Consider the following 21,910-nt stretch of genomic DNA (forward strand, 5'->3'; position numbering starts at 1 on the left):
AGCTCCAAATGCTTTCCGGGCCTAATAATATCCATCAAAGCATTTCCAGAGCTGAGGCGAGGATACACACTGCAGCACGCAGAGCAGGAAATGGGCTTGGGTTTTCCAAAGCTGCCTCTTCCAGCCAGAGCAAACCACAAGATCACGGGAGGACAAGAGCGCTGTGCTCGTGGCTTTGTTTGCCCCAGAAGGAATTGATTTGATGAGAAAGGAAATTGGCTTTCTTTAATCTGTCCTTGTGCAAATTCCGCAGAGGAAGGCGTGAGCCGAGTCGTGCTGGCGAGGAACAAAGATCAGCCGCCGCATCGGCAGCTCCTGAAACTGAGCCATCCCTGAGTGCCACTCGGTTTGTGCTGTTTGTGGAGATGGTGGCATTTCCCAGGCCGTGGCTCTGAGTGCCCACAGACCTCAACAGGATGTGTGGCAGAGATGGAGAGCCCTCAGCACAGAGCCAGCACCGCAGCGTCCTGCAGCTTCCCATGCACGGTGCCTTCCTCAGATGACGAGGTCTCATCGCTGCCTGCACCAGGGTCAGGTTTTCTCCTGTTTCTTCTGTCACTTCTGGGAATTCTGACTGCGCCTTCATGTCCATCACCTGTCTCTGAGCCCAGCAGGACAGACACACAGCCACTTTGTCAAGAGCAGGTTGGATCTCATTTCCATTGGAAGTATTCTTTGGGAAAATCAGAAAAGAACACCAAATAACCCATGGGAATATCAATTCCCTCCTGGTTGCAGGCTGGCATTTCCACTGCAAATGGAAAATGAACTTACAGAGTAGGAGGGAGTCAACAAGATGTTGCCAGAGAAGAGCTAGAAATGGTGTGGGGTTATTTTATACAAAAAAACCTAAAAATACAGTAAATGAATAATACAGAAGGCTAAGCCCAAATCATCCTGGATCCTTTTCAATGCCAAACAGCTTTGCAACTAGCAAAAGGCTTTAATTTAGTGTTGAGTGACCCTGGGCTCCTCATATTGAGCGTGTGTGAGCCACAAGCTCACAGAGGAAAGAGTTGGGGTGCTGGGCTTTGTGCAGCTCTGCTGTGTTTGCCAGTGGTTGGGTAATTTGGTAACATAGCAGTGCCCTAAGCAGGGCTCACACAGTGACTGCAAGGCCCATTCCACAGGATACTGCAGGATGCCGGGTCTTCGCCCAGGACACTTCCAGCAGGAGCACATGCAGGGTGCAAGGCACGTGGGAGGGCAGCCTGGCAGTCCTGCCTACTTCAGCAGCCCTACAGCAAATCCTCACATCCCTGGGGAGAGGGCAGTGCTGTCAGGAATGCCGCTGTGTGCCGGCAAGAGGGCAAAAGTTCCCCCCTCGCCTGCCTCCCCACTGCAGGACCCCTCAGAACACTCTGAAAATGGGTGAGGAGTCCCGCAGGAGTCAAGGAAAGAACAAACAGAGCAGAGAGCAACCCGCAGGCCATAAAATCCCAAGGATGGGTGTGAGCACAGGTGAGTAAAAGGAGAAGGAAGGAGAAGGAGAAAAGGAGAATAGAAAGAGCGAGGCGGCAGAACCCACGCTGCATTTTTGAAGTCAGATACAGACTGTAGGAAGCATCTCAGGTTCATTTTAGGGTCTGGTCTGTGCTCCCAGAGACTGCACTGCCATATGCTGCCCTCAGTGACAGTGCAGAGCCTGGGTACCTCTCAGCTGGCCGCCTTCCAGAGGTTTCCTCTCCAGCATTGACGCAAGAAGAGAAATCTTTGGGTTGGAGTTATTTGGTTATTGTGCTCAAATGGATTTGAAGAAGCAGCTGAGGTCAGCTGAAGATCCATTCCTTATGATGCTTGGGTCAAGTTCACAATGTGTCCAGTTAAATGCCAATCTACATGGGGAAAGGGTTTGTCCTAGCAGGAGCCCTGCAGGCTGTGCAGCCTCCCGTCAGGACGCTGAGCCCTGTGATTATTGCTTGTGTTAATTCGTTTGTGCTAACATACTGTGTTGTGGCAGTGATTAATATGCAGCATCATCTGCCACTCCAAATCCTCATGAAAACAGATAAGCGAACAAGCAATGGTGATCTGCTCTCTGCTGTGACAGGGAACGAGGTGGGACAGCGAGGAATGACAGGGTATTGCTGTCCTAACAGAAGAGGGGAAAGCCCTTTCAAGGAAGGGCTTCCAGCAGCTGCAGGCAGGGAGCTCTGGGGATGCCACATCTCCGGATGGCGGCTGAGCTCCATGGCACCTCTCCACACGAGAACTTGTGGAACTGCTGCCCCGGTTGGGCTGCCGCAATCAGGGCCCTACTGCTGGGAGGCAAAGCACCGCACAACCCGTTGCCCGCATCCATACACGGGCTGGGCTGGTTTCAGCCAAAACAAATGTCTGCACAGGATGCTGCTGCGGGGCCAAGTGAATATAAATCTTCAGTGCAACCACAACTGAGTCATTGAGAAATGCCGCCCTTTCCCTTTCGTGAGCTCACTGCAAGTGGACACCGTGTGCACTGCTCACCCCACAGGCAGGACGCAGTGAGGAGCGCTGCGCTCACACTTTTCCTTTGGCTGCAGCTCAGCAGTGCCGTCCTGCCCTGCAGAGCAGGAGTGGCTCCTACCGCTCTGCCCCACATTTGCACTGCAGTAAGGAAATATGCTTCAGTGGAGCCATTTTTGGCACCTCGGTACTGGTGGGGGGATCCTTCCTTCAAACTAAAAGCATCTCCATTTCCCTGCATGCTTGTGGTGCAGGCAGCCGGCAGACGCTTTGCTCTGCTCTCCAGGCTGGGCACAAGCAGGGAAAGTGCCAGGCTGCAAAGGCTGGGTGCAAATGCACCCACACATGGAGCAAGGCAAGCAGCACCTCCATAAAGAGCTGTTCGACAGCATTAAAGAGCAGCACCCAGAGGAGCTGGGGGGAGCGGGGCAGGAGCTGGGGAAGCCGCACAGCCTGCATCCATGCAGCATCCGGCAGTACAGACTTTTTGTTTTATTTTCTTTACGAGCTTCTAATCTCCACCAGGATACGTTTATATTTCTGTAGATCTGTGAGCTGCCTGGGCAGCAGGAGCATGCAGGGCTACTGATAGGGCTTTAGCAAGAAAGGGGCTCCTGGGGATCCATAGTGAGTGCCGGGCTGAGCTGTCCTCCTGCCAACTAACGCTGTCCCTGCAAACCTCCCGGGTCCCTCCCCACAACCTGTCTCGTTCCACACATTTTTCTTCCCCTCGCAGGACCACTTTGTCCTCGGGGAATCTGTCATTGTGCCCCTCGCTGCCGAGTGATGGGTCCCCTCCCCAGAGGCTCATCACCAGGCACAAGGACAGAGCCGGAGTCCCTTCGGTTGTCCCTGGTCCCGGAGGCGGTCGGTGCTCAGCTCCTGCAAAGCGGAGCGCGGGGAGAACGAGGGGGGCATGGAGCGACTGCTTTAGGGCAGCTCCTGCTGCACCCCCCGCCCGGCGAGCTGCGGCGGCTCCTGCGCTGCCCAGGCGAGGACGCGAAGTGCCAAAGCCCCGCGCTGGGGCCAGGCAGGAGGTCTGCAACGGCACGGCCCCAACGCGAGCAGCGCATGGCAGCACGAGCTGCCGTTAAATGGGGGAGGAAGGGGGATTTAAAACAAGGAAAAAAGAGGAAGAAAGGGAGAAAGAAGGGAAGAAGTCCTGTTGGCTTCGTGCTGGAGGTGGGCGGCTGATAGTTTTATTCCTGAGAATTTCCCCGTGCGTGATCTCTGTATTGGGATTTGCAGGCAAGTGACCGCATAAAGCCAGCCGCAAATCCCCGTAACGTATAACGCGGAGCCGAGGCTGGCAAAGGAAGCCAAAGCCCAAAGCGGAGCCCCACGCGAGGCCGCGGGGTTGGGCAGAGCGGGGCCGTGAGCCGCGGTTTTCCCAGTCACGTCCCTGCCCAGCAGCGAGAATACGACGGCTGTGCATGAGGCTTGTGCTGGTTGTAACAATAATTATTTGTTCTCCAATTCCTTCTTCCTCAGGGTTTTTCTCTCTCTTTTCTTTTCCTTTCGTTTTTTGCTTTTTTTTTTTTTTTGCCACACTTTTTGTATTGCCTCCATCTCCCTTGCCTTGCCTTTCTTTGCCTTTCCTTGCCTTGCCTTGCCTTCCCTTTTCCTTCTCTTTTCCTTCCCTTCCCTTTATTTCTTTCTTTCCCACATTTTTTTTCTTTTTCATTTTTTTCATTTTTCTATTCCATTTTTCTTGCCGCTCTTTCTTTTTCCTTTATCTTTTCCTTTCTATTTTCTCTCCCTTCCTTTCTTCCCTCATCTCCCGCAGCCCCCGACCCCAAACGAGACCACCTCAGAGGCCCGCCGGCGGGAGGCGGCGGGAGAGGCCCGGACAGGAGCCGTTCCCCGCATGGCCTCAGGTGCCCGGGCCGCACGTCGCGGGCGTCGCACCTGCCGGAGCGGGCGGGTGAACTCCCGCCGGGCACAGAGCGGTGCGGCCGGGGCCGGGGCGCTGCGGAGCCGTCGGTCGTCGTCGATGCTCGAAACGGCCGCGGCGCCGTGAAACGGGAGAGGCGGCTCGGGGCGGCCCGAGGGGAGCAGCGAGCGGCGGCTGTCCGAGTTCGGCCGGGGCCGGGGGACGCGCGGGGCTCCGCGGAAGGGCGGCGACCGAACCGCCGAGTGCGAATCGCTCCAGGTGCGGGCGGCGGGGCGGCTTCCCTGCGTTCCGTCCGCTGTGGTCGTTCTGCCCATCTCCCCGGTGTCTTCTTTCGGTCCTTTATTTGCTTTCTCTTTTTACTTTTCTTTTTTTCATTTTCCTTTTCCTTTCCTCTTTTTCTCTCTTTATCTTTTTCTTTCTTTCTCTTTTTCTTCTTTATTTCTCCTTATTTATCTTTCTCTTTTTCTTCCTTTCGTTCCTTCTTTCCATCTTTTTCTTTTTTCTTCCTTTCTTTTTTCTTTCTTTTCACTCTTTCTTTTCTCTCTTCCTCTTCCTTCCTTCCTTCCTCCCTTCCTTCCTTCCTCCCTTCCTTCCTTTCTTCTTCCTTCCTTTCTTTCTCTTTCTTCTTCTTCCTTTCTTTCTTTCTTTCTTTCTTTCTTTCTTTCTTTCTTTCTTTCTTTCTTTCTTTCTTTCTTTTCTTTCTTTCTTCTTTCTTTCTTTCTTCTTTTTTCTTTCTTTCTTTCTTTCTTTCTTTCTTTCTTTCTTTCTTTCTCTCTTCTCTCTTTTCTCTCTTTCTTTCTTTCTTTCTCTCTTTCTTTCTTTCTCTCTTTCTCTCTTTCTCTTTCTCTCTTTCTCTCTCTCTTTCTCTCTTTCTCTCTTTCTTTCTCTTTTTATTTTTTTCCTCTCTTTTCATACTTCTTTCCTTCTTCTCCTTCATTTCCTTCCTTCTCTGTTTCTGTTTTTTTTTTTATGTCCTTTCAGTTTCCTTCTTCCTTTCCTTTTCTGCCGTTCCCCCTTCTCTCTTTCTGTCTATCAGACTGTCTCAGTGGGACTCGCTCAGCGACACATTTGATGTTTGGATTTTTTTGATAGATTCGTTAATTCCGTTCCTATCGTTCAAGCGGCAGTTGCAAAATACCCGTAATAGTTGCCGGCATTGGAATAGTAACGATGGTGGCTATCTGAGTAGTAACAGCGCTCATCGATAACGGTCTCAAATTAAACGCCAGGAATCCCCGTTTTTCCGAGTCCCGCAAGAGCCGCGGCTTTCTGTCACCTACGAGATCTCCCTGCGCTCCTCTGTTTCTCCCCTCTCACAACGAATCCCCGCACGCCCGCGGCTCGGTGCGGCCGAACGGCTGCGAGCAGCGCCCTGATGGCCACCACAGCCCGACGGACGCCGTATTCGTGCCGCCGTTATTCCGCGCCGCTCGCAGCTCTCGGGCGGGGGAAGCGCAGGGGTCGCGCAGCCCGGTCCGCTGCCGCTGTCCCCCCGCTATTTGCTCGATGCTCCCCGAGCCCCGCGGTTCTCAGATCGAGCCGGGCCGTGCGAAATCCCCCCGCCCCCCCTCAGCCCGGCCCCGCCGGGGGCCGTCGGGGCTCAGAGGTGAGGGGCGGGAGAGACAGCGGGGCCGGGCAGAGGCCGAGGAGCGAGCAGAAAGGAGGGCTCGGGGAGGGCCGGGAGGAGAGATGCGGGCGGAGGGGTGAGTGTGGGGGGCGGACGGAGGGAATGAGGCGGCGGGGGGGCTCTGCGGGGAGAGTCCGTCCGAGCAGTGGCACACACCTGCGGAGCAGCCCGGGCGCGGGCTGTGGGGGGAAGGCCGGCCCGGGGGATCCAAAGGGCAGCGGCCCGGTGTGGCACGGTCCCGGTGCTGACTGGAGCCGCGAGGAGTACGAAGGGAGCAGCCCTCGCCTCGTCTGAAAGGTCTGGGGTGCGGGGCCCCAACGGCAGCAGTCGCCTGCTGCGGGAAGAGACCCCGGGGAGGGCAGCGGGATCATAGGGAAACGGCGATGCCCGGTCTCGGGGTGCACTGGCTGGGCCGAAGCTGCCGTCGGGGGGTCTCGGGGATGTGGTACGGTGAGCGGTTTTTCCAGTGCCGCCGCTGGTGTCTCACCTCCGGGGCCCGAGGATTTGGGGGCTTAGGAGATGTGTGCCAGGGGCGGGGGAGTCCGGCTCTTTCCCCCGCCTCGAGTTCTCGGTGCTCAGCGAGGCGGGGATTCGCTTCGCAGCGCTCCGACGGGGGGCCGCGGGTCTGGTGAGATCCCGGCAAACGCGACCCGGGCTTTAGGCAGGCACACGGGGATACGGGGATGAGCTGGGAAACGGCCCGGGCAAGCACAGCGCGAGCAGCAGCCGTCGTGCTGGGGTGCAGGACTTCATTTCCAGATTTTCGCTTTCCTTCCGCGGCAAAGACAGACCCAGCGCCGGGCACGTCCCGCCCGCGGCAGCTCGTGGCCTCCCCGCGCCGTTGGCAGTAACCCTCCCGTCTCTCCGCTTTCCCCCTCCGCCCCGACAATTTCGCTCCGTGGCTCCTAACGAGTCCCGTTCCCGCACCGCCCGCAGCCCGGCAGCAGCGCGGGGTCGCAGCGGCAGCGCCTTCGCTTTCTGTGCCGCTGCGGCGGGAGGGAACGCACCCGGCCGGGAGCAGCGCTGACAGCAGCGGCGGGGAAATAAACCCCGATCGTGTCACGTTCTGCCCTTATGCCTTTAGCTGCAGGAACATATGCTCAAATATGTACGAGTAGTCTAGATTTTTCTCTGCAAATATTTTTACCACGTCCAAAGATAATATTTCAACAGAAGAATCAAGCCCCGCAGGCTACAGACGGGGCAGCTATATATAACCCGCTTGCTCACTCCGGCTCTCCGCACATCACTCGGCTTATGCAACCCCCATCTCGGCGGTAGCCACCGGCGCGCCCCACGGCTCCGCCCGCCCCGTCGGGGCATTTCCCCCGGGACTTCGTTGCGGCCGCCCGTCCGGAGGCACCGGGACCGGGACAGGGACGGGAAGCGGGGCCGGGCCGGGCCCGGCGGGCGGTGCAGCCTCGCCCCACGCCGATGCGGAGAACCGGCGCGGGGGACGCCGCGGCTCTCCGAGGGGCCGCTGCCGGGCGGTGAGTAGAGCCACGGCCGGGACCGGGAGGGGATCCGGAGCAGAGCGGACCCGGGCCGGGCAGGTGCTGCGGCGGAGCGGGCTATCTTGCCGCCGGGCCGCGCAAAGGCTCGCCCTCCGCCACGCCGGCTGCGTTCTGTTCGCTCCGCTTTTTGATTTTATTTTTTGTGGTGAAGGAAACTCTCCGACGCTCGTATGTGACTGTTGTTGGCCCGGGGATGGGGGTCCCGTCGCGCTCCGCGGGGCTGGCGGCGGTACCTACGCCTGCTGCGCACCCGACGCGCCGCTCCCCGCGGCCGCCGAGCCCCGTCCGGGCCGTGGCAGCCCGTAGCCCCGCGCTGGATACGGGACAGAGGAAGAGAGCGATCCCCCTCTCGGTGCCGGACATCCGTAGCGTGACGCCGGGCTCGGCTCGGCTCCGCTCGGCTCTTCCCTTCCCGTCGGCTCCCGGAGCCGTGATTGACATCGCCGCCCCTCCGCCCGCCCCGAGCACATCCCGGCCCTCCCCGCCGGCCGCTCGCCGTGCCCGGGAGGCGGGGAAGGGCCTCCCCAGCCCTTTGACACCGTCTCGGCAGGAGTTTCACTTCGCTTTCGCCGCTGCCACAGCCGCCGCTTCTGCAGGCAAACACCCCCGGCTCCGTGTGACGCCTCCCAGCCGCTGAACGGGGAAACGCGCCTCTAAGGGAGCCACTTTCCCTACGTGCAGGAGAAAAGGAGGGGACGGGCGGGCGGCAGGAGGTGGTGGTTGGGGGGAAGGGAAGAGAGGAAATAAATTAATAAACCGCAGGGAAAGAAGTTGAGTGGAGAGAAACGGCGGCCCCGGGGAAAAGCACCGTGGGGTTTCCATTGATCCCCGCTCCCCTCTTCCGCAGGGCTCCATGCGGCCGCTGCGGTGGGCGGCACTGCGCAGAGGGCCCCGGGGAAACTCCGTGCTCCCCAGCGCCCTTCCCGGGGGGGGGGGGGAAAGGGTTGGGGTTGGTTTTTTTTTTTTTTTTTTTTTGCGGCGTTTTTGTTTGATTTCTTTCTTCTTTTTTTTTTTTTTTTTTTTTTTTTTTTTAGCTTCCCCCCCGCCCCCCTTCTGGAAGGAGGGGGGTCCCGCTCGCACCTCCCTGGATGGTGCGGTAGAAAGGAGGGGAGTGAGGGGCGGGCGGGGGGGCTCGTGGTGGGAGGCTGCCGCGGCGGCTGCTGCCGCATTGGTGTCTCCCCTATGGACGAAAACAGCCCTCTGTCTCCCAAGGCAAATGCTTTCAGTATCGCCTCTCTGATTTCAGTCGCCGCCGCCGCCGAGCACGCAGGGAAGGGAGCGCTGGAGGAGCGCAGCGGCGGCCGCAGTGCGCCCGCCCGCCCCACCGCCCGCCCGCAGAAGATGCACTTCAGCACCGTCACCAGGGACATGGAAGGTGAGCGCGGGGCTGCGGGGCCGCGACCCTCCGCCATCGCCTTTCGGGGCTTTCCGCGCGCCGCGGCCGGGCCGGGCACCTGGGGCCTCTCTGCGGTGCCACGGGCCCGCAACCTTCGCCGCTCCTCGCTTAGCCGGGACGAGGTCCTCAAATCCCGGTCGGACAGCCGGGCTCGGTTCGTGCCCCTTCGAAGCGCTGCAGCATCCCCCGACAGCCGCGGCCGTGCCCGGGGCGGCGGGGGGCCTGGGCTCGGCCCTCGGCGGCTCCGAGACGGCCGTCGCGCCCGAGGTTCCGTCGGAAATAATCCGAGACTTTCCCCCGGGCTCTCGGGGTGCCTTCCAGGATCGAGCAGGGCTCGCGGCAGCCTTCTGCTCCCCGGCCAACCGTCACGCTCAGTGAGGGCCGCTCGGTTCGGCGGCCGAGAGCTGCGCTCCTGGGGCCGTGCGAGGCTTCTCGGTGCCTTCGTGGGGCTCCTCCGCTCCGCTCCCCTCCGCCCTCCCCGGGGGGGAACAGACGCAAAGCGGAGCCTCTGCCCCCGGCAGCCACGGCTCCGCGGCTCCTGAGCCAGGGACGTTACCTGCAGCACCGTCGCTACACAGAAATAAGAATCGGTTTCTTTCTTCGGGTTTTTCCTCCTCTTTTTGTTTTTGGAGAATTTTTGTTTGTTTGTTTTTTGTTTTTGAGGGGTGCCGGGAGGTTTTTTGTCCCGATTCGCGTGCGGCGAAGGAGGCCTTCAGCAAAGATAACGCGGGCTCTTGGCAGATGTCTCGGGTTTGCAAAGAAACAGAATAGAAAGGAGAAGAGAAGGGGGAAACGCGGCGCCGAGGCGGCAGCAGCGGGAGCGGCGAGTTCTCCGCCTGCCCCGGGGGGAGCGGGGCTGGGGCCGAGCGGAGCGGAAAGGGGGAGGGCCCCGCTGGGCCGGGCGCGGAGGCGGAGGGCACCCCGCGGAGCGGCGCGGAGCCGGAGGGAGCGCGGGAGCCGGAGCGGAGCCCTGACCGCCTGTTTTTGGAATGATTTCAGCTATCTCCAGCCCCTGGCTCACCCAGCTGTCCCATTTTTGCGATGTTGCAGCTTTCACGGCCAACAGCCTGAGCAGCCTGAACGCCTCCGGGGGGTACCACCTCTCCCCCTCCCCGGGGGACCCGTACGGACAGCATGAACCGCCGCACTACGAGCCCTGCACGGCTCAGCAGCATCCGCACCCGCCGCCCCAGCCGCAGCACGGTTACCCCTTCGGCGGGGCGGCGGCGGCCGGGGCCAACCCGCCGCCTCCGGGCCCCGAACCGCCCGACGGCGCCGGGGGAGCCGCCGCGGGGCCCGCCGCCGTCTCGGGCTGCTCCGCGGGGACGGCCGCCGCGGCCAAGGCGCCGGTGAAGAAGAACCCGAAGGTGGCCAACGTGAGCGTGCAGCTGGAGATGAAGGCGCTGTGGGACGAGTTCAACCAGCTGGGCACCGAGATGATCGTCACCAAGGCCGGCAGGTCAGTGCGGAGGGACGCCCGGGGGGCTCGGCCCGGAGCCGCTTCCATTCGCCAGGCGCTGGGGGGAGCGGGGCTCTCTCGGGGCGGCGGGCACGGGGCTGCCAGCGGTCCATCTTCGCCCTTCTCCCGATACGAAACGCGCGGGCGGACCCGGCCCGAAGGCTCCGTGTGCGGCGGGCAGCGCCGGGCCGCGCTGTGCGGAGCGGGGAAAAAAAAAAGAACCGCCCGCACCGCGGTACCTTTAACTGAAACATTTCCAGTACGGGCGGATCTTTTCCTTTCGGCGGGGACTGCAAACAGTCCCGGTGTAAAGCCTCGAAGCGTCCTCCAGGACGAGCGCTTTTCCCGAGGATCGAATGACGAGCGGGGCTCTGCCGGCAGCTCTGCTCCGGGCCGGGAACAAAGGCCTCGGCCTCGTTCGAAACGGCCAAAACGCGGGGAGAGGAGAAATCCCGATGCTGATCGGGAATCGCCTCAGTTCATTGCGATCTCCGGGCAGAGCTGCGGGCCGCCTCCTGCGATGTCCCGGCGGGGGGCGACAGGGAAGCCGGGGTGGCTGCGATGAGCCCCGGGAACGGCTTCGAAACGGCCGCGCGATCTTGCTCTCCCCGCGGCGATTTTGGAGTAGTAAAGATGCAAAAATGTAAATAGATTCTCATGTGCGCGGTCGCACATTTCAAAAACATTTTCTAAGTGACTCGACTCGAGCCTCCCCGCGCCCGGCGGCACCCGGCGGCATTCCGTGCAGCCCCCGGGCCCGGCGCTGCTTTCCGCGGTGAAAGGGCCGCTCCGGTGGGACCTCCCGCTTTGCTTTCCTCGGTCGCCGAGGACAGCCAAAGGATTGCGAATAGGCGACTCCAAAAGGGCCCCTAAAGGAGCGAACTCGATTCGAATTCTGGGCTTTCCTCCTCCTCTTCGTTTATTTCATGACAACGACGAATCTTCAGACGGGAGGGGGTAAAAATAGGATAAATGGGGGTAAAATCAGCAGGACGAGGCGCGGGGACGGCGCTGCGAAGCGCGGTCTGTGCAGCGCCTCGGGGCCGGCCACGCTGTTTGTCTAGGTGGCTCTTATCGACTCGGGGTGTTTGTTTTAAAAACTTCGTTTTAAAATAAGAAACACCGGAACCTGAGCTAATGGGGGCTTTTACACTTTAAAAAATAATAACAACAGAGGGAGCTGCTGGAAATGGCCTCCGGAGTTCTCACAGCGTTACGCGGAAGGGGACGCAGCCCGCGGCGCTGCTCGGTGCGGGCTGAAGGAGCGGCGGGGTCGGGTGCGGAGCCCGGGGGCACACAGCCCTCCCGCAACCTAAACGGCCCCGGGAGGCGCCCGGCAGCGCAGCCCTGTGCCGTGGGAGCGAGTCGGGGAGAACCCTTCGTAGCCGGGTTGGATCGCGGCGTTTTTTCAGGAGGTGTTCAGAGCTTCGTTTTTCAACGGCTGCAAATCTTTTCCCCGAAATGCCGCCCGCTGTCGCTCTCCTGGATTCTTATCCGGGGAGAAAATGCATCCAGCAGAACGGCAGCCGTGCGAGCCCTGCCCCGGGGGCGCATCTTCAGCGCGTCCCGAAGGCAATGCGGGCCGGACCGGGCCCCGGTGCGAGGGACGCGGGGGCCACCTCGGCCCCTTCCGTTTTCATCCCCGCTGCCCTCGGAGCGGCACCCGCGGCCTCGGCTCAGCCGCGTCCGCGGAACTCCACGCGGAGATGCGCGACGGGAGCAGCCCTGGGCTGCCCCGGGTCCCTCCCGCTCTCCGTTCGCCCCGCAGAGATGCGGACCGAGAACGGCGGGGCAGCGGAGGGGAGCCGAACCGGGAAAGGGCTCGCGGGGAGATCCCGGTTATCCTCTCATCCCTGCCGGCCTGAGGGCTTCGTTCGCCCCTCTGGGCTGGAGACGTTCCCTTTAGCCCCAGGGATCGCGCCGCTGTTGTGCTGCCGTAAAACTGCCCAGTTTTGGAGGGGCAGAAGCTCATTTCCCTGGGGCCGCCCGTGGGGAAAAGTGCTGGCCCGGTCCCTGTCCCGGCTCGGCTCTGCATCAATCTCCAGTCAGTTCACTTGAAAATGTGGTGAAACAGACGGAGAAAATTATTTTGTCCCCCCCGCCAAGTGGAAGTGGTGGTTCTCGTTGGCTCCTGAGCGTTTTATGGTGTTCGGCACAACCCGGACGGGGCTTATTCCTCGAGATGCCGCCGGGGGACACGGCAGCCCCACACCGAATGCGAGCGGTATCCGGGGCACCGTGGGTCAGCCCGAGGGGAAGGGCCGGGGGCACTGCGGGGCTCCTGCACTCCGGGCCGACCTCTCGGGACTCCCTGCGGCCCCGAATTCAGCTTTCTTCTCTCTGTGGCAGGCGCATGTTCCCCACCTTCCAGGTGAAGATATTCGGCATGGACCCCATGGCTGACTACATGCTCCTCATGGATTTCGTCCCTGTAGACGACAAGCGCTACCGGCAAGTACCCCCCACCCCTCCCCGGCCCCGTTATAACGAGTTCTGTGCTGGCAGCGGTGTTCCCCTCTCCTCGCTTGGCGCACAGCGTCCGGGCACGACCGGGCCGGAGGGCGCAGCTCCCCGCGTGCCCAGCCCAGAGCCCCGCCTGCCGCTCCCCGTGCGCAACGGGAAGCGCTGGGGTGCCCCAGAAATCCCCCCGAGGCTCCCGCAGTGCCCGGGGCGGGCAGCGGCTGTCCGAGCTCCGGCCCTGCCCGTGTTTCCAGCGGCGGCACCGGAAGGCCTCGCCGTGCGGCACGGGCAGCGGTGCGGCAGCCCCTGGAAGGTGCAGTTATGCGTTTGGCTTCAGCTCGGGACGCCGAGCAGGCAGTGCACGCAGGGACCGCAGGGTCCGATATATAAATATTTGGACAGATATCCAAATTCTCAGGGTGTCCTAGAAATGTTTGCTTGTCAAGGGAAGTGGGATATATAACATCCAATTGAGTATATCTTTAAAAAGTAATGTTTCTGCTGAGCCCAATGGTGTCTAATTCCCCCTGTGCAAACACGGGCTGTAAAGTAAACACGCGGATAGAAGATTGGTTTCTCTGTTTTAACCGTTACTGTTGAATGCGGACTTTGAAAGAACGAAGCGGGGCTGCAGAGCTCCGCACCCACTGCTAAACCCGCACCCGCGGCTCCGCTCGGAGCTCAGCGCTGCCGTTCACCCTTCTCTGGGAGCTGCGGCCGCCCCGTCCCACGCAGTGGCCGCGCATCGCCCCGTCCCGCACGGCGCTCCCCCCGGCCCTCCGCACACCCCATCAGATGCCGTTTCTCCCCCCGCAATCAGTGCGGCCGCGCTCCCCGCGGTTCGGCGGGCCGGGGCTGCGGGCGGGAGCCGGGGGGGGCGGCGGGGCTCGGAGCTGCGGCTGACGGCACCCCCCCCGCCTCCAGGTACGCCTTCCACAGCTCCTCCTGGCTCGTGGCCGGCAAGGCCGACCCCGCCACGCCCGGCAGGGTGCACTACCACCCGGACTCCCCGGCCAAAGGGGCGCAGTGGATGAAGCAGATCGTCTCCTTCGATAAGCTCAAGCTGACCAACAACCTGCTGGATGATAACGGCCATGTAAGCGCTCCGAGGGCAGGGGACGAGCCCGGGACGTCTCCGCTCCGCGGGTCCCTCCGCCCGCAGCGCCGGGGCCGGGCAGGCGGCGGGGCCGGGGCCGCGTTCGCCTCTCTGGAAGCTCCGCCTGGATCAGTTATTGTCTCCTTGCTCGTTTTATCATTCAGATCATTTTGAACTCCATGCACAGATACCAGCCGCGCTTTCACGTGGTCTACGTGGACCCCCGGAAAGACAGCGAGAAATACGCAGAGGAGAACTTCAAAACCTTCGTCTTCGAGGAGACCCGCTTCACGGCCGTAACCGCCTACCAGAACCACCGGGTGAGGCGGGGGCACCGGGCAGCGGGGGGCGGGAGGGACCGCATTGTGTGCGCGAACCGAGCCGCGGCTGCACGGAACGAAGCGTCACGCACGCTTTGTTTGGAGAAACGCGCGAGTTCCCGCCTCGGAACGCAGTTACACGCCTAACACCAACCCGGCCCGCCCCTCACCGGGGCAGCAGCCCTGCGATCGCCCGCTCGCATCGGGCAGCGCACGGAGCGGCAGTCCGAGCCGGGGCGTCGTAGCGGAGCTCGGCTCCGTGTCCCCGTGCCACCCGCGGGGCCGGGCTGCGCCTTTAAGGGCCGCCGAGATCCGCCCGGCTGGCATTTGCCTGACGGCTCCGGACAGCTGCTCCTTCTCTCCTGCGTTCTATCAGTTTGACCTCTAAGGCTGGAACTGTCACTGAGGGGCTTACAGTTTGTTTTTCCACCCATTCCGGAAACTCACAATCTCATTATCCGTGGATTTGCTTAAATATAGAGAACGTCCCGCCTTCTCCCCGGCGAATTAAATAAATACATAAGTATGATTTATCCAGCGATTTGTCTTAGCTGCTCCGCTGGTGACCCACACGACGTGGCACTTCCTTACCAGTGCACTCACGCCTCCCCCTGAGCCTGGAACCCACGCTGGGCAGCCCGGGCTGCGGGCCCTCGTGGAGGGGCGGCACGCTGCACCGGGCTCCCAGGCCCTCTGCGTCCTCCGCACAGCCCCCCCGTTATCCTCCAGCACCTCCCGCTTCTCCCCGCAGATCACGCAGTTGAAGATCGCCAGCAACCCTTTCGCCAAGGGATTCAGAGACTGTGACCCCGAGGACTGGTGAGGCCGCAGCACGGAGCCCCGCTCCGAACGCACAGCGTGCGGCAGCGCCGGGTGACGGCCCGGCTCCGTCTGCCCGGCCCGCGTCACTTCTCCCCTTCTTCCTCCAGGCCTAGGAACCACCGGCCCGGGGCTCTCCCTCTCATGAGCGCTTTCGCCAGATCCCGGAACCCGGTGTCGTCCCCCGCGCACCAGAACGGGACGGAGAAAGGTGAGCGGCGCGTTGCGGGCGGGATGCGCGGCCGCGCCTCGGATCTCGGCGCCGCCGCCCGCCGTTCGAAGCGCCGCGCTCAGCTCTTCGGCCGGGCTCGCCCAGCTCCCACCCGCTTAGCGCCGCTCCGGCGGCAGCATCTCTCCCGCCGAGTCCCGCAGCTCTCGCCCCCCCGCGCCGCGCCCCGTTCCCGCCCGCGTCCCACCCGAAGGCCCGTCCCGTCCGTGCTGCGTTACGCCTCGGGGCGCGCGGCGGTCCGGCACTGCGCGAGGCCCCGTGCCCCCCACCCCGTCCCCGCCCCCCCGCCGCGGTCCCCCGGCCGCTCCTCGCCGCTCTGACGCGGTGCTCCCGCAGATGCCGCCGACGGCCGCCGGGACTACGAGCGGGACGCGGCGGGCGGCGCGGCGCTGCAGGCCGAAGCGGCGCACCAGCAGCTCATGTCGCGCGTGCTCAGCCCCGCGCTGCCGGGCGGCGCCGGCGGCCTCGTGCCCCTGAGCGGCGGCGGCCGGCCCAGCCCTCCGCACCACGAACTGCGCCTGGAGCCCGCCGCCTCGGAGCCGCTGCACCACCACCCCTACAAGTACCCGCCGGCCGCCGCCTACGACCACTACTTGGGGGCGAAGAGCCGGCCCGCGCCCTACCCGCTCCCCGGCATCCGCGGGCACGGCTACCACCACCACCACCACCATCACCACCATCACCACGTCAACGCGGCCGCCAACGTGTACTCCGCGCCCGCCCCGCCCGCCAACTACGACTACGGGCCACGATAACGCGCCGTCGGCGCGAGGGACCCGCGCGTGCTGTGATCGTTGGCCGTCCTCTCTCCCCACCCCCCGCTTCCCGCCTTTCTCTCTCTCCCGCCTCGCGAGCGAACCGATTGGTCAGCTCGATCCGATCGACGTCAGGATCGGCCAATCCCGCGCCGTCGGGCTGCGAAGGAGCGGCGGGCCGCGGTCTGCCTCGCAGCCGCGCTTTGATAAACGAAGCCACGTGCCGCTATCGCCCTGCTCCCGGCCCCCGCGCCTCGCTCCTGGCGGGAACGCGACGTGCGGAGCGCGGGACTCCGAGAAGAGGGCGGGAGGACGGGGAGCGGTGAGTGAGGTGAGCGGGCACCGGAGCCCCGGGTGGCGGCTGGGGGCGGGGAGCGGCGCCGTCCGCTCCGGGGTTCTAGCGGTAGAGGAGGAAGGGCTGGGAGCGGCGGCGCTGCAGGTCGCGGCCTCGTGCCGCTGCGCTGCGGGGAGGGGAAGGGCGGGCGGCGGCGGCGGGGCTGAGGGTGGCGGGGGGCGGCGAGGCCGGGGGCCGCGCGCCGCGCGGTGTGGGCGCTGCCGGGCCGTTCGGGCGCCGCCGCGTTCTGCGGAGCTGCGATGAGGAGCCCGGCCGGGAGCACCGCCACGTGCGGCTCCTCGACGGCACGGAACCGAGGCTGAGACTTAAAACTCGGTGTGGGGGCGGGGGAGCGAATGGGCGCGGAGCTCAGGCTGCGCTCTCGCAGCCATAACGTGAGCCGCTCCTGCGTCCTTCCCTGCGCTCCTGGGGCCGTGTTCCACCCCGCCCCACTCCCCAGTGCCTCTTAGGGGCACTTCCCCAGATTGCCCCTCTCCCATCCGGCCGCCCCGAGCTGCAGCAGTCCCAAAGCGCCCAGCTGCACCTCCCTGCTCGCTGCAGCTTCCCTCTTAAAGCTGGTAAGTACTTCTGGTTTTTGTCCTTAAACTTCTCCTCCGGTTTTTCCTTAACTGTTGAGGAGATGAGCCTGCCTGTCACGCTTACCAGCGGTGTGTTTTGAATAGCTGGCTTGTGTTTCTTGTCAGAAGGTTGCCGACTGTCAGTCCTTTTGTGTTCAAGAAGGTATTGAGCAGCTCTGCCGTGTTGGTATACAGTATTATAAATGCGTTCCTGATGCTCCCACTATGAAAAGAAGAGGGGTCGTTATTATTTTTCCTTTTTTTTGGAGTCCTCTGTTCACGTTCGTGCATTTTCACTTCAAACTGCTACTGTTCACTGGTGTCTTCTAGAGTATAACCCCCGTGCTGTGCGGGAGGCAGTGTTAGCAGCAGTGCTTGTTCTGTCTCTGGCAGCTGGCACTGGGCTCACAAAACGTTTTGGAAGGGTGTGAGGAGGGGTGCAGGCTGACGGGGACATGTCATGTATTCTTTTTTCTGTTATAAAATATATCTGGATCCATGAAAAAGAGTTGTGCAAGAAATATGTATTTTTTTGACATTTGCAGTGAATTGTGAGATTCCTGGTGTCTGACAAAACCATAATTAATGTTCTCAGCAAGGCTGATGTAAAATAGCTTTGTGCTTACCTCTCTGATGTGCTCTGTTGCTTTGCCGCTGTTGCTTCACAGTTCTCAGATATGAATTGTTACCTGTAAACGGATTAGTGCCAAAGCTTTGGTCAAACCTTTAATGAAGTTGTTATATTTATTATTTCTTTCAAAGATTATACAAACATTTTTTTTCTTGATAGTTGCAACATGAGAGAAAAGTGAAGATAACCAAAGAATCATATCTGCAAACAGTGTAGATAATTGTAGATATGTGTAGATATATGTAGATAATCGTGTTACGTTTAAATTGGAAAGACATTAGACAATGACACTTATAAATGTTTTTCCTCTTCTTTCCCTTTCTTTCTTTTCTTTGTTTGGTTACTTCTATGTGTCCATCTGTTTGTCTGCTCCAAAGCTGAAGCCTCCCCTGCAAGAGGCTGCTGTTAAATAAGGAGGGATGCTCAACTGGAGCTCCCGGAGCTGTTTACCCTGAGCAAACAGTGGGCCTTCATAGGTGGCTGCCCCCTCCCTTTTGTCTCTCCGGTTGCTGGTGGTCTCCAATTATGCAGCAGCTTGCAGGGTTGGGGTCTTACGTTGAAATGAATATGGTATGCTTCTATTTATGCTTGTTAGCACCTGTTTTCTTAAAACATACAGAGAGTGTAGCAGGAGGTGCAGCTAGCTTCTATTGCAGACTGGCCACGTGCTTTTTCAAATGCGTTTTGCTTCCCAAGCGGTGAGAGGACTGAAGGACTCGACATCAGGACCAAACTGTGCTCTTGCAGAAAGTGACTCAAGGTCCTTGCCCTGTCTGTAGGAAGCACGGTGTATCTCTCTGAGAGGAAAATCATAGAATTTCCACCTATGGCTGTGGGCTCTGTGTCTGGAGGGTCACTAGGCTGTCCTGCAGGAGCAGGAAGTCCTGGGAAGAACGTGAAACTGTGTCAAACCTATCATTTTAAGTGTTAAAATGGTTTCCATCCTTTCACTGATGGCTTTTAAGCTATCAGTTAGCAAGGTGCTTTCCCATGTTAGTATTAGGCTTGCTAACGGTCCGTTTTGCATCATGTTTTAGCCCTTAAAGCACGCTGCCTGAGGGCTTCCACCAGTATTTCCTTGTGAGATGTCCACATCTCACTGGATGAGACTTCCAGGTACGAGAAACACAATTGGTTATTTTTCTGTTGCAACAGAAAACTCACTTGCAACGAGCAAACACGAAGAAGTTTGTAACACAGTACTTGGAGCAGTGGAAATCTTTGAAAATGCAGAAAGCTGTAATGCTTCAATTTCATGTTACCTGTCGGCCAGTGAGTCGAGATATAAATGAGGCACGGCTTGTGCATGATACCTGTGTTGCAGTTTGATTTGAAAAATGACTTTGTATGATTTGATTACATGTATGTTTAAACTTCACTCAGTAGCTGCTGTCACTGAGACCTGTGGCACGTACCTGAAAGAAACCTGCAGCATTTCCAGACAATACTTCCACTTACAGTTGCCTCAAGTCACACATAATGCTGTGTATTTAAAAGCTGCTGGTAAAACAGGCCTGAGCACCAGGGGTACAAGCATCCTTTGTCTCTCCCAAAGAGCACTAGAGAATAAATTAGCCATGTGGCTCCATTTTCCAGAGGTACAGGCTGAATTTACTGGTTGCTCCAAAGGTCTGAAGAACGCATCGCTTGCTGCAGTGGGTAAATAGAGGATTAGGCACTCACAGGTGAAACAAGGGAGGTCTTTGCTTGATCAGTTACTCAATGTGGGATACTCTAGGCTTCTGGGGGCCTGTTTTGCTGTTTTTCCTTTTCAGTGCAGGGATAGGAGCATGGGGTGAGACTAAACTGTACTTTGTGTTCGTTAATGCTGTTTACACGCTTTGATATATATATATTTTAATTTTTCTTTCTGCTCATGGACAGCCTGGAGATAATCCGAGGAACTGAAGGGGGTCACAGGGAGGCACCTCTCAGCACGGCTGGGCTCTCAAGTGCCCATGGTGCATCAGTGTCCTTTGTGTGCAGAATGACCTGAGGACTGCAGTAAGAGCAGAAGTCAGATTGCAGCTGCTGGGCTGGGCAGGATGTGGTTGCATTTGCTTTGGTCACTGCTTGCTCTGTACAGCTGCTGAGCCCCGTTGTCCTTTTCTCAGCCTATTCTGGTGGCTGTGATCCTCCTCCGTGGTCACAAAGAGCAATTATTCACCTGCAAAATTGTCCTCGTGTGCGGTAGGAATTTGGTGGGAGCGGATTCGTGCCTGTAGCCAGCAGGTAAACGTTTCTGGGGCGCTGCCGTGGCGTTCCTCGCCGAGTTCCTCCACAACAGGGGGTGTCCTGGGGGGCAGGGAGGGGCTTCCCGATGCCCCCTGCACGAGTGCTCGGGGGGGGCTGCCTGCCTCGGGGGGCTGCGGTGCGGCTGTGCGCTGCTCGGCGTCGGGCATCCCCATGGCTGTGCCCGAAGAGCAAGCTCCCTCCAGAGGGAAGAGCTGCGCATCACACCGAGCGGATGAACGCCTGGAGAACGAGCCTTTAAGAAAACTTTTGCCCGAGCTTGCAAATATACAGTCTGAGAGAGAAATACAGATCTGGCTTAGGAACCTGAGATGTGAACTTCAAAGCACGTGGGCACAAATAAGGAAGTGTAGCAAGCCGTGGGTTAGTGTGTGAGGATAATCAGCCAGCAACAGCTCAGCTCTTGCTGTAAGCCTCTGCTATGAGATGTGCGGCCAAAATAGCATTGCATACCTGCATACGTAGGAGTTTTTAAACATAGGAGTTTTTTCCTGTTAATTATCGTATATTTCCCCTGATTTGTAAGATATTTAATTTACAAGAGTAAATTAACTTCACCTGACTGCAGATGAAAGCAGCCATGCCCAGAGACTGCTATGGATGGCCATTACCATAAATTCACCACGTGCTTCTGTCATGTGCTCTCGGTTGAAGCAGCAGACAGCTGTGGTCTGTGAGGATCTCTTTGGTACCTGGGGTTTGCTGATCTCCACGTGCAGTATTTCATGCTTCATCTTTTGCCCAGTGTGTTGTACACGCGATCGAGGTGAAAAGCAGGAGCTGGTCTTGAAGGTATCCGTTAATTTGGAAGATATGGATGTGCCCCACGTGTGCTTGTGTGCAAAATGCTGCTTTTCAGAGGTCCACCTCCTGTCAGGAAATGCATGGAAAGTAGTGCATGCGTTGCATGTGCTATAAAAAAAAAAATGCATTCGCTCCCACCATTAATGGAAATGACCTATTGTGAATTTACCAAAGATACTATAGTTTTATAAATTGGCTGCATATGTCTGTATAATATATTTATTATATCGCATTTCATAGCATTTCTGTTTTATGAAATTCAGCCCTGAATATGTCACATGTGTTTTGCATATATGTGCAATAGTCGGCCAAGTATATCCAAGTAAAGTATGATAAATGTGTTCTTTCCATATGGGAAATTAAATGTTTTTCCAGATTAAAACAGAAAGAAGTTTACGAAGAGCAGCCTATACAAAATAATTAAAATAAATCACTCACTTTTATTCAAGTTAAAATTTAATTTAGAGTTAGTAACAAAGTGATAAAGAACAAAAGCCACAGAAATCACATTTAGGACCTAATTCTATAAGGATACAGAGCATTGTAATGGTAAAGAGAACGTATGCATTCTTAAGGCTCTGTGGTGTAAAATCACAGAAACTTGAATAGCAACGTGCAGCTTAAGCTCAGGTCGTGCTTCTGTAAGCTGATAAAGGAGAGCTTCTGTCAACTCCGTGCGAGGATGGGCGTTTCGTGTTCACCTCACCGAGAAAACAAGTGCCCTTCTCTGTTCTTCTCCCATCTAGCCAGAGCTCTATTAGGGGATCTGGTAATTGCTGTTCGAACAGTGCTGAGTGGGTGCTGCTCCCTGGAGAAGGAAGAGGTATGTGTGGGTTTTTACAGCTAAATAGACTGCTGTGAAGATAGCTGTGCTAACAGCCTGGGTTGTTGCAGGGGGCAGGGCATCGTGCGTCTGCTGCTCCTGCTGAAATGGGTGCTGGCATAAACTTGGATGGAGGTCCCTGGGCCATGTCTGATTTGGAAAAGGAAGTGAAACATGGACTAAGCATGTGGAGCACACTGGAACACACTGATCGGAGGTCCTTGCACTAGTAGTTGTTTCAGTGGCTGATGCGCTGGGCTCTGCTTAGTTCTGCTTTCTTTATTCTGCTCGCTTAGTGCTCTCATCATCCCTCACTGCTGGGCAGCTGCTTCCCCTGGCTGCAGCCCACCAGGCAGGCACTTGGCACTGGTACCAGGGTGAAAACCTTCCTGTGCTGAACGTCTTAGGGCAAGGCAGGACGGTGAGAGGGCACACAGCAGCTCTCCTCCTGCTCTGATTTTACTTGAGCACTG

At 58.9% G+C, this 21,910-nt stretch overlaps 1 protein-coding gene across 7 annotated transcripts in view; it reads left to right on the plus strand.

Moving 5' to 3' along the window:
- The window catches only part of TBX1 (T-box transcription factor 1), a 138,918-nt gene extending 118,072 nt beyond the window's left edge, over window positions 1–20,846 (plus strand). For 2 of the 7 annotated variants that reach the window (XM_085238482.1, XM_085238481.1), the window contains 8 exons: window positions 8,727–8,855; window positions 9,876–10,335; window positions 12,685–12,786; window positions 13,720–13,891; window positions 14,056–14,211; window positions 14,963–15,030; window positions 15,141–15,241; window positions 15,596–18,869. In XM_085238482.1, the coding sequence (XP_085094608.1) occupies window positions 8,727–8,855; window positions 9,876–10,335; window positions 12,685–12,786; window positions 13,720–13,891; window positions 14,056–14,211; window positions 14,963–15,030; window positions 15,141–15,241; window positions 15,596–16,014 (1,607 nt within the window). In that variant the 3' untranslated portion in view covers window positions 16,015–18,869. Of the gene's footprint in view, window positions 1–5,699; window positions 6,043–6,118; window positions 6,264–8,411; window positions 8,856–9,875; window positions 10,336–12,684; window positions 12,787–13,719; window positions 13,892–14,055; window positions 14,212–14,962; window positions 15,031–15,140; window positions 15,242–15,595 lie in introns of those variants that run through there. The other 5 variants (XM_085238479.1, XM_085238480.1, XM_085238484.1 and 2 more) reach the window with 5 other exon arrangements.
- The last annotated feature ends 1,064 nt before the right edge of the window (window positions 20,847–21,910 follow it).

This window comes from Meleagris gallopavo, chromosome 17 (genome assembly GCF_905368555.1).
Source record: "Meleagris gallopavo chromosome 17, MGAL_WU_HG_1.1, whole genome shotgun sequence".
NCBI classification, from domain to species: Eukaryota; Metazoa; Chordata; class Aves; order Galliformes; family Phasianidae; genus Meleagris; species Meleagris gallopavo.